The sequence below is a fragment of the Labrus bergylta genome, chromosome 1 (assembly GCF_963930695.1).
Source record: "Labrus bergylta chromosome 1, fLabBer1.1, whole genome shotgun sequence".
In the NCBI taxonomy this organism is placed as follows: Eukaryota; Metazoa; Chordata; class Actinopteri; order Labriformes; family Labridae; genus Labrus; species Labrus bergylta.
Genome location: NC_089195.1, coordinates 22,722,670 through 22,737,598, shown reverse-complemented (window position 1 = coordinate 22,737,598; position 14,929 = coordinate 22,722,670). Strand labels below are relative to the sequence as shown.

The window sequence follows — 14,929 nt, the reverse complement described above, 5'->3', positions numbered from 1 at the left end:
TTCATAGATTTATGATAAACTATCAAATCAATAACCAACTATTGTAGTAATCTACTTGGTCTGAGTATTTTTTAAAGATAGAAAGAAGAAGAATCTGATTCCACCTTATGTGAACATTTCTCTGTGACTACGTCCTTAGGAAACACTAATAAACATTTTACACCACCTTTCTGACATTTTACACAATAAAAAAATCATTATTTGATATCTAGAACATAATCAACAGTTTAACTGACAATAAAAATAAGCAGTACTTGCCACCTTGCTGTGATTATTGATTTGAAATGTCACATTTGATAACTAACAAGGCTTAATCACTTCCACTTTCCCAATGCATTCTTTTTCACAAGAGGAATAAGCAAAAACCTATGCATATTTAATCCAAAACACAAAGAGTCTTGGCAAAAACAACCTAAACTACCCGCAGGGATTGATACTTAGAGTTGTAAGTGGAAAATATATTTTTCAAGGTCTGTAAAGGTCTCTTACCCTGCCAAATATAACTCAAACACTTTTATTGAAACTTGGCTGATACCTTGGGGTTTGTAGCGTATCTCATCAAACAGCAGGCGGTAATCGGTTCCACACTGGTAAAGGCAGAAATGGCTCCTATCTACTGATACCAAAAGTAAGGCCTGTAAAATCAATTTAAAGATTTCATAACCTGATAAATAGTAAATTCCAGTGAACAGCTAATATGCATGATTCTACCCTGCAGTACTATGTTAGATCTTATTAGGGCCTTGGACAGAACACAACATTGTGCTGTTTTATTAGATCTTTCCAAGCCATTCTGCTCAAGATCACTAAAGGCGTCCCTCAGGGGTCCATGTTGGGAGCTTTTTGTTCTCTATTTCTATTAATGACCTGGGTAAGGACATCGAAGAAAAATGAAACTTCTATGCTCACAACACTGTTCTAAACATATGCTCCCATAGAAAAAGCAGTGCAAAAGCTTCAGACAGCTTTTCAGTCTTTACAAATAGCTTTATTGCATTTGAAAACAAAAAGTCATGGTATTCTCCGCATGTGCAACAACAGCAAAATGGTTTAATTAAATATTTGTTTTACTTCTGACAGTACACCCATTGCTTTAAGTTGTATTTAAATTGACACTTTATATTTAGGTTAAAATGTTTGTATTTAAATTGACACTTTATAGTTAAGTTACAATGTTTTGTTTACTTGCACTGTTGTTAATTTACTGCTCTGTGTGCCTTTGAATTGCCCCCCAGGGACAAATAAAGTTTTTTGAATTGAATTGAATTGAAAGTGACCTGCTATAGTATTTGCGTAAGGACAAATGACCGGCTTTCATTAAATGTACATTACCAATCTAATTAGAAGGCATAAAGTGAAGATTGGTTTTTACTTTAAAAATAAGGCTTTACTTCTGAGCCAAAAACAAAACCTTTCATTGAAGATGGTGACATTGTATTTGAAGCATTTTCATCCACCTCGTAATTTTTCATTCACAAAGCAGTGAATGCTTTGTCACAATATTAACATTGACATGAACACAATCGTGTGCACAGACAGCTTTGGTCTCCTCTTGATGTCACAAAGCTAGCGGCAGGTTGTATGACCTTGCCTTCAGGTAAAGCCAAAGTAACATTTCAAAGCTCAATCCAAACCATCTGCAAAACCATCATCTTGCAGAAGAGTAACAAGACTCATCTTCACAGAGGTTTACATTAGTTTACAGTGTTGGTATGTTCTACTCAGTGGAATGAAGGAATTGAATGTGTCTTAGGATTGTTTTTGTCTTGATTTTGATAGAACAGCTGAGGATAGACTACAGGGAAAAAGAGAGTAAATAAAAAGGGCTGGGGTCACACCTGAGACCCTTGCAGTGAGGGATTAGTCTGTTTACTTGGAGGGGTGAGCTCAACCATCCGAGTTAAATCGACACCCTAGCAATTTAATGATTCTAAGAATATTTAAATGGTAATACTATTAGTTGCATCACGTTTCTAAGAACATGACAGTTTTTTATATGTTTAATGCAGGGCCATTAGCATTAGCCCATATAGAATCCATCAGTATTTATAGCCAACAAGAACGTGATAAAGCAGACCCCATTTTTTTCATAAAACGAGCACCTAAGTTAATATAGAAGAAGCCGGCAATGATGTAAACACCGTAAAGAACACATTTCCAATAAGTTATAGGTTAAACCCAGCTGTTTGTTTTTTTTCTATTATCATTTCATTATGAACATTATAACTTATTAAGCATTCATATTCTAACACTGTACACTGAGGTGTCCTTTTGGATGTCATTATGTGTTATCATATACTAACTCAATGAGTCGTTTTTGCATAAACGTGCACTTTTATTATGAGCTGCCAAACTGTTCCCCAAGCTAACCCAGCCTCAGTGTCGACATAAATGACATCAGAGTAGACGGATACATCAGTCAGCAGTGATTGTTGCAGACAACCCAGCAGAGCATTAACACTGCACTTTGCAGCTTTCAGCATATATTTTTTTTGGTTAGCCAGAGCAAAAAAAACAAACAACACAATGCTGCTTCCTGTTAAAACTGTGCACTGCCACTTGCAGCACAGTAATTCACACACACACACAGAGTGTATGCTACCTGTCCTTAAAGACAAAAATAAACATGTAAACTATTAAGTCAAACATTGACTACCCAGTCCAAGAATTCAAGACATTTTCTCAAGAGTTGGCATTCATAACTAGTGCTAAAACTAGTGACCATTGGACTTAAAAAATTGATAGACAGCCAACAACTCTCCCTGGCTCACTCCATGGTCAGCTTTGTTCACTCAGGATGAATACTATATAATCAGTTTGAACGCTCAAAGCTGTTGCCCTTTTCTTTTTTAATCTAAACCAGTGTGGGATTGTTTTTTAATACCACAAGCCACACATGAGATGATGGTGATAGAAAGCTGCAGAAGGCTTTGAAGTAGGGCGCTGATTCTCTGTGGAGTTACAAGTAGCCCTTTCACATTATTATTAGTCCTTCCATTCAGTGTAGATATTGCTTTTTGTTAGTTTTAAGGCCATGTTTTTTCATGTGCTAAACTGAGCTTTTTACTACCAAATCTGTGCAGTTTGTTCATTTGTGAACAATTGTGTTTCCATTACATGTTTGTAATAACCCTAAGTTTGACAAATAATAGATGAAATGCACATTTCTGTCACATGCACACAAGGTACTGCAACCGCAGTAACAATAACTCTTGTTCATTAGATATCTATTGAGGTTGGAGGTTGATGCTTTGTTGCTCATTCACACCCACACACAGGTCAGATCATACAACATAAGAGTCTACACCTGAGTGGATGGACTAATATAGGTGACGGTGTGTACACTCTTTTAAAATAAACAACGAAAGCCAATGTAAGAGAGACAGGTAAAGCTCATTACATTGTCTCTAAACAGGAAAAATTAATCAATTGCAAACTGTATTGCCTTCAAACTACATTGGACCTGTGAATGTGTGTCTCAGTACCTCCAATCTTATGTATTAATTAAATCTAATCAAATTTAAGATTTTAACATTAGTTCAATCCTTTGTTGGGAATCTTTTTTTTAGGGATGCATCAATTAAAAACTGACATCAGATACTGGTATTTTAGAAAGACTCAGATAACTGGAATGGGGTGTCTGTGACAATGGGGCAAGTCTTGTGGACATCAATTTAATGTTGATGTCATTGTTGGCATTTTACATCATGTCTGAGCAGTGGGCTGGGATGTGATTTTGCCCCAAGGAGAGCGCTACACAACCCCGCATGAAGGAAGATAGTGTGTGAGCCGTCTGTGTGGATACACTTTCTGTGTTTGGAAAGAAATGATTCAGTCAAGCAGATGTTGCCTGATAGATATACAAAAGATCACTGAAGTGCAGTATTGGATGGGTTTCAGCCAAGACACAAAGCCCTTGGCTGATATAGGTATTGGTATCAAGATTTAAATGTTGGATTGTGCATCCTTTTTATCCCTTTCAGTCCACTGTACACTGGCAGGGCAACTTAATAGTCTCAAGCACTAAAATTAAAGTTCATTTGTGGGTTTTTCTGAACACCCTATGGCGTAAATCTGCAATATAAGCATCTACTGGAAAATCACGGTCCACAAAAACGCATCCAACATTTCTTGGCAGCATTATATGTTCATTAATATCACATATGATCACACATTATCTCACAGATTGTTTAACTAACTACAGTTAAAAAGCAGTGCTTTAAGGCTACTCCATCAAACAGATGTATTCCCCATTTTTATTTTAAAAACATAGAGGACAACTGCTTAATTAGTATCTTGAAGTCATTACAAAGAGTCTACTTTAGAGGAGTTTCAACTCCTCCCTCTTTGGTTTCCAAAACTTAACTGTCACTTTAAGTGAAACATAGCTTGTGAAACTAGTGTGGAAGAATTGACAACTAAAATGGAAAAACCCACATTGTAGATGTACCACCTTTGACGAAACGAGACTTCAATAATCCTCCCACTTATTAGAAAACTAGGTTGCTTTATACATTGCACGACTCATGCCCGTGAGAAGGCCGCACATGAGATGCAGCTTGAGAGAGAGTCTGTCTATATGGTGATATACTAGTTTTAAAAGGGAGAGATGAGCTAAGGACATTAGACTAATAGTGTAATGAAAGAAATGCATGTTAAGATTTCCTTAAGCTCTAAAACAGCAATGACCATACTCAACATGGAGTCCAAGAAACACAAGCTGATATTTTGTCAAGCCTGGTTGTCTTTCCAGATATATTTTGTGCTTTAATAAAGGCCTTTCTGGAAAGGAAATAAAGTTAAAAAGATAGTGATGTTGATGATAATCTCGCCTTTGTACGCGAAACAGAAAACAATACTTCTGTGCATCACAAATCTAAAGTAACTGCTGGTAGTCACATGTCTGTCTGACTCATATTTATAACAACATACTGAAAGAAAACAACTCAAGGACATGTATTAGTGATAAACATCTCTTCTCTATAATACAATTCCAGCCAATTTCATCTACAGTTGAAATACAACGCAAGGAGGAGGCATGAAATGTCACTATTGTTTTAAAAGAATAAGCCTCACAGAGTTGGTCAACTGCCCTTTCAGCTGAAAATCCTGGCCTCAACTACAAAATAAGCATTATATTTTCATTAGAATGCAATTAACTCAACATTTTTGTACTAAAGTCTTCCACAGCAAATGCAATATTTGCCTGTCCCCATACAGCGACTGGCTGTCTAATGTTTTCATTAAATAGCTTTAGGTCATGCAGTGCTACAGGGGTTTCTACAGCAGTTACAGCCACTCAAGGGGGAAACTTGTGTGACTACAGACATGGAGGATGAGCCTCCCCTTTCCTGAAAAAGGACTCCATTGTGTTGCCACAGTGACAAAGCAGTTCTGCAGGTTCCACCTTCACCTCCCTTCCCTCTCATTACCTCCGCCCCAATCTATAACCAGTCAAACTCCTGTTGAGCACGCTCTCTCCTTCGTGCTTTAACTTCCTTGTCACCGCTTTTAAATTTCATTCATTCCAAGTGCTGCAAAGTAATTTCATAACAAAGCTGGGTAAGGACTATTAAAGGGGGTGGCCAACAGGTAGTAGTAGACAGATAAGGAACACACACTTCGCCTGACCTGGATATGTCAGAAAAGCACCAGCTGGTTTGCTTCCACAAGCATTTCTTCCATGATCATTCTGCTGACATGGGTATTTATGTCTTATTTAATTAAAAACTGAGGAACAGAGTGTTGGTTCGTTCATCAAACCTCGTTATTGAAATGTTACACAGAGACCCAATCATTAAAAACAGTCCTTCATTGTAATGGGCCTGCGGATTTTTAAAGAAGAGAAATAAAATGCAATATGAAAGCACAGTATGTGAGCCTATTTTTTTGGTGTTTGTGTAAGAGTTTAACAGACTGTAGACAAAGCTATTTTGCCAACACTGAACAAATAAAATGGCCTACATTTACCATATGCTAAGGGGGGGGAAAAGGGCAATTGGGGAAAAAAATAAATTGTGAATACGACTTCAATGTGGGCAGCTCAAAGATCAAAGTCAAACTAAACCAAGTGATGTTAAAGTATTCAGTTTTAATTGTGTACAGCGTTTGCAGGATCATGAACGCCTTTGTATGCAGATAAGGGTGATGTCAGACTTTTCCAAACATGTCAGAGTGGAGCTACTACAGCCTGACAGTGCTGCTGCTATCTAAGGCCTATCCTGAGCTCTTATAATCAGCTTACCAGGTTGAACACCGTCTCCACAATGTCTCGATTGGAAACTTCTCCAACTTCCACCAGGCCAGCAAGGACGGCGAATTTCATCCTTATCCCCTTGATAGGCACTCCGGGGTTAAGCGCCATCGCGCCCGGTCTCCCGTCCTGCCCATCATGACCCGCTGTCTCCTCGCTAGCCATTGCTAAGGGGAGGACGAGGCAGGTGGTGTTCACAGGTAAGGCACCTGTTCACCTTCCCGATGGTGACAGTGCAGCCGACGTCGGAGGAGGAGAAAGAGAGATCTATCTCCCCTTCAGTTGACTTGTCGACAGTCTACAAGCACACAAACCAAACGTGTTCCTCCTCCCCATTCAAAACAGTTTCAGCGAATAAGACAAGAAAGTGGGCACAAAAAAAAAAAGGCGCAAAGAGGATTTGTTAGCCGATGACACCGAAGAGACTGTAAATGTCACTCCACATGAAGCTACTCCTCTCTCCGGTAACTTGATAGCCAGGCGGATGAATTAATGTTGTTGAAGTTAGCTGCAGGTAACAAGGAGAGAAGAAGAAAAAGGGGAGGTGGGGGCTCGTCCTTAACACGTTTCTTCCTCTGCTGCTCGGGTCAAAAAAAAGGCAAACGAGGATACGGTGACTTTTAATACCTCCGTAAAGCGCTGGAAGTTGCTATTGTCAGAGAGTCAACGGACTCTTTGACAGGTAGCGCGCCGTGCAAGAGGCAAAAAAACTCACAGGGACAGGGGGACAAGTCCCTCGGCAGCCCCGGTGTAAGTAGACAGAGGACAGACGACTGCTCGGTCCACCGTGGCGAACTCCTCAGACTTGCTTAAATGTCATCATTAACCCAGCTGCGCCGCAGTCTCTCTTCCTGATTTACCCCCGGTAGCTTTGGCTCGCCACCGCCATGACAGTGTAGCCCTTGAGTGAGTAGAGCATGCGCAGTGGGGAGCTGAGGCTATTCAGCCCTTGTGGCAGGTGTGCCGCTCAGGTGGCTTTTTAGCGTGATATACTGGGACTCGGTTCAAATGAACAGCTATTCCATATGTGTTTAGTTACAGCGGCTTAGGATTCATGAATCTGAAAAGATATAAAGAGGCTTTGGTGAAAGTAAGTCATTACATTTAGGCTGCTCGAGTAGTCTAGCCGACTGTACTAAATGTGTACAATTTCTATTGCCTATAGTTCTACTTGCAGTTTTCTTTTCTCGTGCAGCTTTGAACAAAAAGTCGATTTGGCTCAGTAGAAAATATTGTATTTACAGTAGAAAATGGTGTGGACTACCAGTAGGCTATAAGATACAGGGAACATTAGTTTGGATCACTGCTCTATACTTTGCACAATAGGCCTTAAAAGTCCTATACTTTGAATAGTGTATGGGTTTATATAATCTGATGTATTTATCTATACCACATATATATTGTGTGGTATAGATACTGTACAGTGTCTATACTAATATAGACACTGTATATATTGCAACGTTGATTTTTTTTATGACTTTTTGACAACAAAGCAGAAAACAGAAGTCTCTTGTTTTTTTGGGGGGTTATATTGATTTAGATGTTAACATGGCTGTGACCCAAATAATAGGCTATTTGTATTTTGTGTTCTTAGAGTTCATATAATGTGCACTGAAGACCTTAATTGTGACTTTAAAGTGTTTTATTGCTCTAATCTCACATAGCATCAATAGATTAAGGAGTTTAGGCCCACAGCAGCAGGTAGGCAGGACTGTAGTTAACCCAATGCTATATTACAAAACCTGTAAGGGATACTAAATGACAGAACAAGAAACTCTTGTAGTTTTGTTTTATTTTTTTTTCAGAATACCATGTTAATATAGAAAAAGATGTCATACAGCAAGTGTAGATAGAAGATAACATTTCATAATGTAGCCGGTGGACAAATATTAAATCCAGCATAACAGAACTGTACTGAGAGCCTTCATGGGTAAACTAATTGTTTCTTAACAGTGTAATATGTAAGGGGGGGTGCAGAGCTTTAACCCATGAGGAAAAAGAGTTAAACATTTTTATAGAGCATTTTGGTTGTAGAGCTTTGTTTGTGCGCAGCAAAACAGCTCATTGACAGATGTCTGCATCCCGAGGCAGTGCAAAAATAAACATTAAAGCATAGTGACGGCTCTGCTTTGCTTGCCTTTTCAAATCATCAACAACAACCCATTGCATGTGAGGTGTATACATAGATTAATAATAATTGGTCATATCCCCATCTATCTGTTATTGCATAGATGAAATAATTACAATTCAATCCATGTGCAAGGGTATAACTGCTCTATTTTATGATTTTAAATAAACATGTATTTGTCCTCTGTCTGTTCATACTGGTGACTTCATCCTCTGCAGGATATTGCTGAGAAACTCTGAGTGTTGTTGTCACAGACGCAGTAGCATTACCACTGACCTCCCTGTAAAGCGTAGCTGCGTCCTCGGGGACACTATGCAGTCATGGAAGCCTGCAGCACCGCCCAGGAGACACAGGCAGTTCGTCTCTGGAGTCATGACCTGAAATCAGCCAACTTGTTCACTGCAGCCCAAAGGTACATTTAAAAAAAATAAGGCTTTGAATAACTATTTCTGACCTTTGAATTAGACATGAAACATGCTGTATTGTTTTTAATTGGGCTCTGCAGAGATAATGAGTCTCCGAGCAGATATCTTGTGCAGTGTTAAAGTTCCACTATGTTTTACATTTTTGCCTGCCATCATGTTTCTAAAGTTGTCTGAGCAGAAAATTGTAATTCCTTTAAATGCATGTACTTTATTCTCTGTCTGCAAGATTAAAAAGTTTGCACAATTCTATTTGAACACAGAGAAAGCACAGAAAAGTACATTTGTGGTGACCATGGTGAATTCAAATCATTCATTAAAACACATAAATTTAATAATGGTGCTCAGATAATCTGGATGAATACAAAACTTGAATCAGGATAAATAATACCAACAGACAAAATTCTTTCTATTGTAACAATAACAGTGTGGGTGGATAACAAGCCACACACCTTCATGACTTTTGAACACACCTTGAGACTGGTTGTGCCTGTTGGGTTTTACTTTATAATCAAATAAATTATTGAAGAAATGAATATCTACAGTATCCGTGATGTTAAATCAATACAAAGTATTGCTGAATTTGTTATTGTTATCCAAAGTACCTGTATGTGAAATGAATATTCGCTTTTAAAAAAAAACCTTTATGTAAATTCAGAGGTTTGGAAACAAAAATATATTTTTTCCTTATCAAGACATTTCATCATCTTGATCATAATGCTCTGTTTTCTTTTAATTAATGTATTTATTTCTAACTGAATTTGTATCTGTAGTCTAAGGTCTGTAGCTATTTGTATCTGTAGTTCTCTATGTCCATGCAACAATAGGCTATTTAATGGAGTTGTATTTTCCCTTTTTGGTCAACTTAAACCCTTTCATTCTCTAGACAACATTATTTTTGGTCATTAATGTAGGCTACTTAAATAAATATATTGTTGGAGGGATTTTTTTTTTCAAATTAGATAAAGCCTAGTATTATGATTTTAACCATGAGAACTGATCTCAGTAAGGCTAATGCAAAGTGTTTAACTTGTGCTTTCTCGACTGTTAAATAGAATGAGTTTTTAACATTTTGATCAGTGGGTCATTTATTTGCTTTTACCTATAGCCTACAAATTATTATTTAGCCAACATAATGGTGGCCATTTACCAACAGAGGGCGACAAAAGAAGCTCCAAGGACTCGCGAGACAGACAAATCTCACCACGCCAGTCGATCTCTTTAATTCTCGCGGTATTTCGTCCTTCCTCCTCTTTCACTCCCTGTAGCCAACATGGCAGTCGGCAAGAATAAGAGGCTGACCAAAGGCGGCAAAAAAGGTGCCAAAAAGAAGATGTAAGTAGCAAATTCAGCATTCGGTTTACTGATCTAACTCTGCTTTCATCATTGGTACCATTTCGCCGCAAGAAATGTGAAGGATGAAGCCGATTTTAGATGGATGAGATGGGGCTATCGCTGGTCCCTGTCGTTGCCGGCCTCTGACGCTGTGTGAAGTTGTATCATGCGTCGCTGTTTTGTGGGACTTAAACGCAATTTATTTAAGTTGTATGCTGTTAGATTTCACGCAAGTGCTCCTGCCTTCTGAACAATAAATACAAACGAAGCCAGGTTCTCAGCACAGAGCCTAATTGTAGCGTTTTTATACTTGGAGCTATCATATGTTAGCATCAATTAGCATGGCTTTCCAGTGAACATGGCAGTGTAACGCCGACAGTTAAATGAAATGCAAAGAAAGGAGAACATGACTGAGACGTACGTGTTTGAATAGTCTGGTCAACGTTGATAAGGTGGCCGCTGTCATTTGTGAATTGAACAGGCAATATTTTATATATCTGCTAAGCTGGTTTGCTAACATGGGGCTTAGCAGAGTGTGCTCATCCGGCTGCAGCGAGTCAGTCGTCCATGAGATGTTCTGCCGAGTGCAGAGAAGTAACTCATCTTTTGTTTGTTTCCCCTCTGCAGTGTTGACCCTTTTTCCAAGAAGGACTGGTATGATGTCAAGGCACCAGCCATGTTCAACATCCGCAATCTTGGCAAGACCTTGGTCACCAGGACTCAGGGAACCAGTAAGTCTTCAGTGTGATTATGTTTTATCCAAAGCGACGTACGTTTACATTCATACACCGCCACAGTAGCAGCGGGAGCAATGCAGGTGTTAAGTGTCTCACCCCCCCCCCAAGGACACATGGGATATGTTGCTCAGCTGGGGATCGAACCCTCCACCTTTTTCGGCAGAGAGGTGATGACTCTACCATCTGAGCCACAGCTACCACATTGTTTAGACCTGGGGTTCCCAAACTTTTCAGGTCGTGACCCCCAAACAGAGGGTGACAGAATCTGGGGACCCCCCCCCCCCACTGTTCTTTGAGGTGGTTAGTTAGGTTTATAACGCAGCGACAGCCACGCACACACTCATAAACCTATGCAAAAACTAGGAACGCAAAATAATACAACATCCTAAAATAATTAAAATTTTAATTTCCATTTCACTTGATGATACTGTCTTATATGACATTGGACTACTTTTTGTATATTTACAAAAATGTTAAAAATATATATTTATGCACTTTTAGTTTTTTATGGAAGGCATCTCGCGACCCCCCTCTTGGTGGCTGGCCACCCACCCACCTTGGGGTCCCGACCCCCACTTTGGGAACCACTGGTTTAGACAATGTTTTTTGGCTGGATAAATAGGATTTTTATATAATATATATATATATATATATATGTATATGGTGAAATTATGATGAATGTTAAAGTTTATAAACTCACATGATGGTCATGCTTGTATGCACATGATGTGTAAGTGTTTGATTATGTTCAGAGATCTAATGCTCCCCGTGCTGAGTTTCTACTGATTCCAGAGATCATTTTGATTGTTGAGATTGAATGATGTTTTCTAACTTGTGCATATTTTTTTTTTTAACCACTTAGGAATCGCCTCTGATGGTCTTAAGGGACGTGTGTTCGAGGTGAGCCTCGCTGACCTGCAGAACGACGAGGTGGCCTTCCGTAAGTTCAAGCTCATCACCGAGGATGTTCAGGGCAAGAACTGCCTCACCAACTTCCACGGCATGGATCTGACCCGCGACAAGATGTGCTCCATGGTCAAGAAATGGCAGGTAAAGATTGTTTTTTTTTAAATTATTATTATTATTGGAAGTGCTGGATATCATCCTGATAGTTTTAATGCTGTCAATTTGAATTCTGGCATGAACAACTCAATGAATGTTCATGGAGGACCTTGTATGTCTACACTGTAGGCCTGAGTATATTTTAGGAACACAAGTGAAGTTTGAATGTTAGTGGAAAAGCAGTTTTTTAAATCTTTGAACATTCATAGATGTATCATGGGAGATGGTTACATGTCATGAATGATCTACTTCCAGTGGTATCAGTCAAAAACTGGTTTTGAAGAGATCAGCCGGTCGATACTATTAGCATATCAAGGGACTATCAGTATTGGCTAATTTTATCTCTGATATGCGCCAATATTGCTAGATTTATTCACCGGTCGAATAGCATTTCATTCTAAATGGCCAACAGGGTACCTCGTTCACAGCCTAAACACGTTCTCATGTGCACACGGTTGCAGGAACATGCCTCGAGAAATAAATCTAAAGTCTGTGGTACACTAAAAATGTCTTTGCTATATTTTATTGTGTGTGAACAATGCATTTCGCCTGTGGCTTCTTTGGGTTCGCCCAGCACTTTACAGGGAGGTCAGTGGTGCTGGGTGAACCTGAGGAAGACGAAACACGTTCGCTCACAATAAACTATAGTAAAGTTATTTTCAGTGTGCCAAGGACTTTAGATATATTTTTTGCAGCATTTCATTCTAGTTTCATAGTATTACACTAGCAGTTCTCTTTCCCCAGCAGTGTGCTATAGTGATTACAACATGCATTATCACTCTCCAGAGTTTTTAGCGGTGATGCACGTACATGTGCAGTTACTTTACAGTTGAGTGACCATCTTGTCCTTGTATATATTTTGCGCAAGTGTTTGATAACTGCATTTGTGTGATCAACACAGTGAATGGGAATATCTATCTCTACCGATCGAACACAGATCTTAGAAAGATTTCGGCCGATTCATCGGTATCTGACTTTTCTCTCCCCGATATTGGTATCGGTTAGGCCCTAATTCTAATAAGACCATGCATGGTCTGTTGGTTGTGGTTGCTGGGAGGAAAGTAAACATTTATAGATTTTGTTCAGTTAAATCACTAACAGTTTAAAAAAAATAATAATCTTACTGTACTATTTTGTAGAACAAATACCTCTAAATGTGACAGGAATTTGCCTGAATTGAATTGAAACTGTCTCAATTTGCAGACTTTGAGAAGTTCATTTTTTCATCTCCTTTTTTAAATGAGATGAAAGGCTTAACAACTCCCTTTTTTTTGGTCATATTCATGAGTTAATTTCTATTCCAAGAAAAACATGCTTTATATTTTGAGTTGTGAAAGCCCTGAGAACTATTTGCTGCATAGCTCATTAATAAGGGACCTCATTGGGACATACTGGCAAATTTACATGTTAACCATGGAAGCGAAGAAGAATTGTCTGTTTGACCCTCCCCATGTTGTTGGAGTCAAATACCATGCAATGCAGAGTCACTTTTTCTGGCTCTTAGTCAGAGGCTGGGCATTAAAAATATGAATTTGGGTTGACCATTTCCGATAGAAGATCCTGTTGTATTTGGTATAGAGGGGAGAATATTTTTGGCAGGTTTTTTCTTCTTCACTTGAATAACTTTTTAAAAGAAATTGCTTTTAAGTATTGGTTTGTATTTTATATTTTTCTGAAAGAGGTATGACCATATGATAAAGGTGAAATATAGAAGTTTATAAACATTTTATTTACAGGGCATCTCATGACTCTATTTACCAAACACAATGGTATATCATCTGAAGAGATTGACCTAGAGTGATTGTTCTTTCCTCTCAGACTATGATCGAGGCCCACGTGGACGTGAAGACCACCGACGGCTACCTTCTGCGTCTGTTCTGTGTGGGTTTCACAAAGAAACGCACCAACCAGATCAGAAAGACCTCCTACGCCCAGCACCAGCAGGTCCGCCAGATCCGCAAAAAGATGATGGAGATCATGACCCGTGAGGTCCAGACCAACGATCTGAAGGAAGTCGTCAACAAGCTGTAAGTCATGTACAGTTTCTCTTTACCCTCTATGGCAATTTGTGTAGCCTTACTTTACCGATACTAATAACGGTTACTCATATCTTGGGTTGTACTAGTATTGATTTACGTTTTGGCTATTGCACGTTAAACGTCTTAGTTTTTTATTGTTGGCTTCACGTAACAAATCTTGTGAGGAGACTGGCATGTCATTTTATGGATAATTTCTAGGAACCAGCTTCAGTATTTTGAGCATTTTCCTGGTGTTCGATTTAATAAAAAATCGTATGAGGGCTTGATGTGATTTCTGGAAATGCTAAATAAATTGTAATTATTCTTTTGTGTTGATTGTTGTGTATTGTGTTGTATTCCAGGATCCCTGACAGTGTTGGCAAGGACATTGAGAAGGCCTGCCAGTCCATCTACCCTCTACATGACGTCTACGTCCGCAAGGTCAAGATGCTCAAGAAGCCCAAGTTTGAGTGTAAGTGATCACATTACTACAACACTAATTATAACCGCTCCGCTTGTGGGAATACATGAGAACCGTTTCGGCTCCAGATGATTGCCTGATTACTACATTAAAAAAAATTCAATTCCAATTCAATTAAGAAAAGTTAATTTCTCATGTGGGAACATCAGGTGATCTCATTAATAGTTTGAGAAGTTTAAGGGTCAGTTTTGTAGGCAGGTAAAGGGTATGGTTACATTACTATGGTTAATTTCAAACTTCCTGCTGCTTAAATTTGCCAGTGCTCTCAACAGTTTCTTTAATGCCTGAGTTAACGTCACTTGTCTTGTGTTACAGTGGGCAAACTGATGGAGCTCCACGGTGAGGGTGGTGCCGGCAGTGCTGCTAAGGCATCAGGTGATGACACTGGAGCCAAGGTGGAACGGGCTGATGGCTATGAGCCCCCCATCCAGGAGACCGTCTAAAACAACCTGACAGATTTAATAAAAAATGTAAATGACCAACAAACTGTCCC

At 39.0% G+C, this 14,929-nt stretch overlaps 2 protein-coding genes across 4 annotated transcripts in view; one reads left to right on the top strand and one right to left on the bottom strand.

Moving 5' to 3' along the window:
* lrba (LPS-responsive vesicle trafficking, beach and anchor containing) overlaps positions 1 to 7,145 on the bottom strand; it is a 188,254-nt gene extending 181,109 nt beyond the window's left edge. For 2 of the 3 annotated variants that reach the window (XM_065956901.1, XM_020628906.3), the window contains exon 1: positions 6,245 to 7,143. In XM_065956901.1, coding sequence (XP_065812973.1) covers positions 6,245 to 6,418 — 174 coding nt within the window. In that variant the 5' untranslated portion in view covers positions 6,419 to 7,143. Of the gene's footprint in view, positions 1 to 6,244 lie in introns of all 3 variants that reach the window. The other variant, XM_065956897.1, reaches the window with a different exon arrangement.
* A 2,834-nt stretch (positions 7,146 to 9,979) lies between these two features.
* Positions 9,980 to 14,922, top strand: rps3a (ribosomal protein S3A). The gene is made up of 6 exons (XM_020628583.2): positions 9,980 to 10,138; positions 10,766 to 10,869; positions 11,738 to 11,925; positions 13,756 to 13,964; positions 14,318 to 14,427; positions 14,752 to 14,922. The coding sequence occupies exons 1-6, from the start codon at positions 10,077 to 10,079 to the stop codon at positions 14,877 to 14,879; spliced, it is 801 nt and encodes a 266-aa protein (XP_020484239.1). The 5' UTR covers positions 9,980 to 10,076; the 3' UTR covers positions 14,880 to 14,922.
* The last annotated feature ends 7 nt before the right edge of the window (positions 14,923 to 14,929 follow it).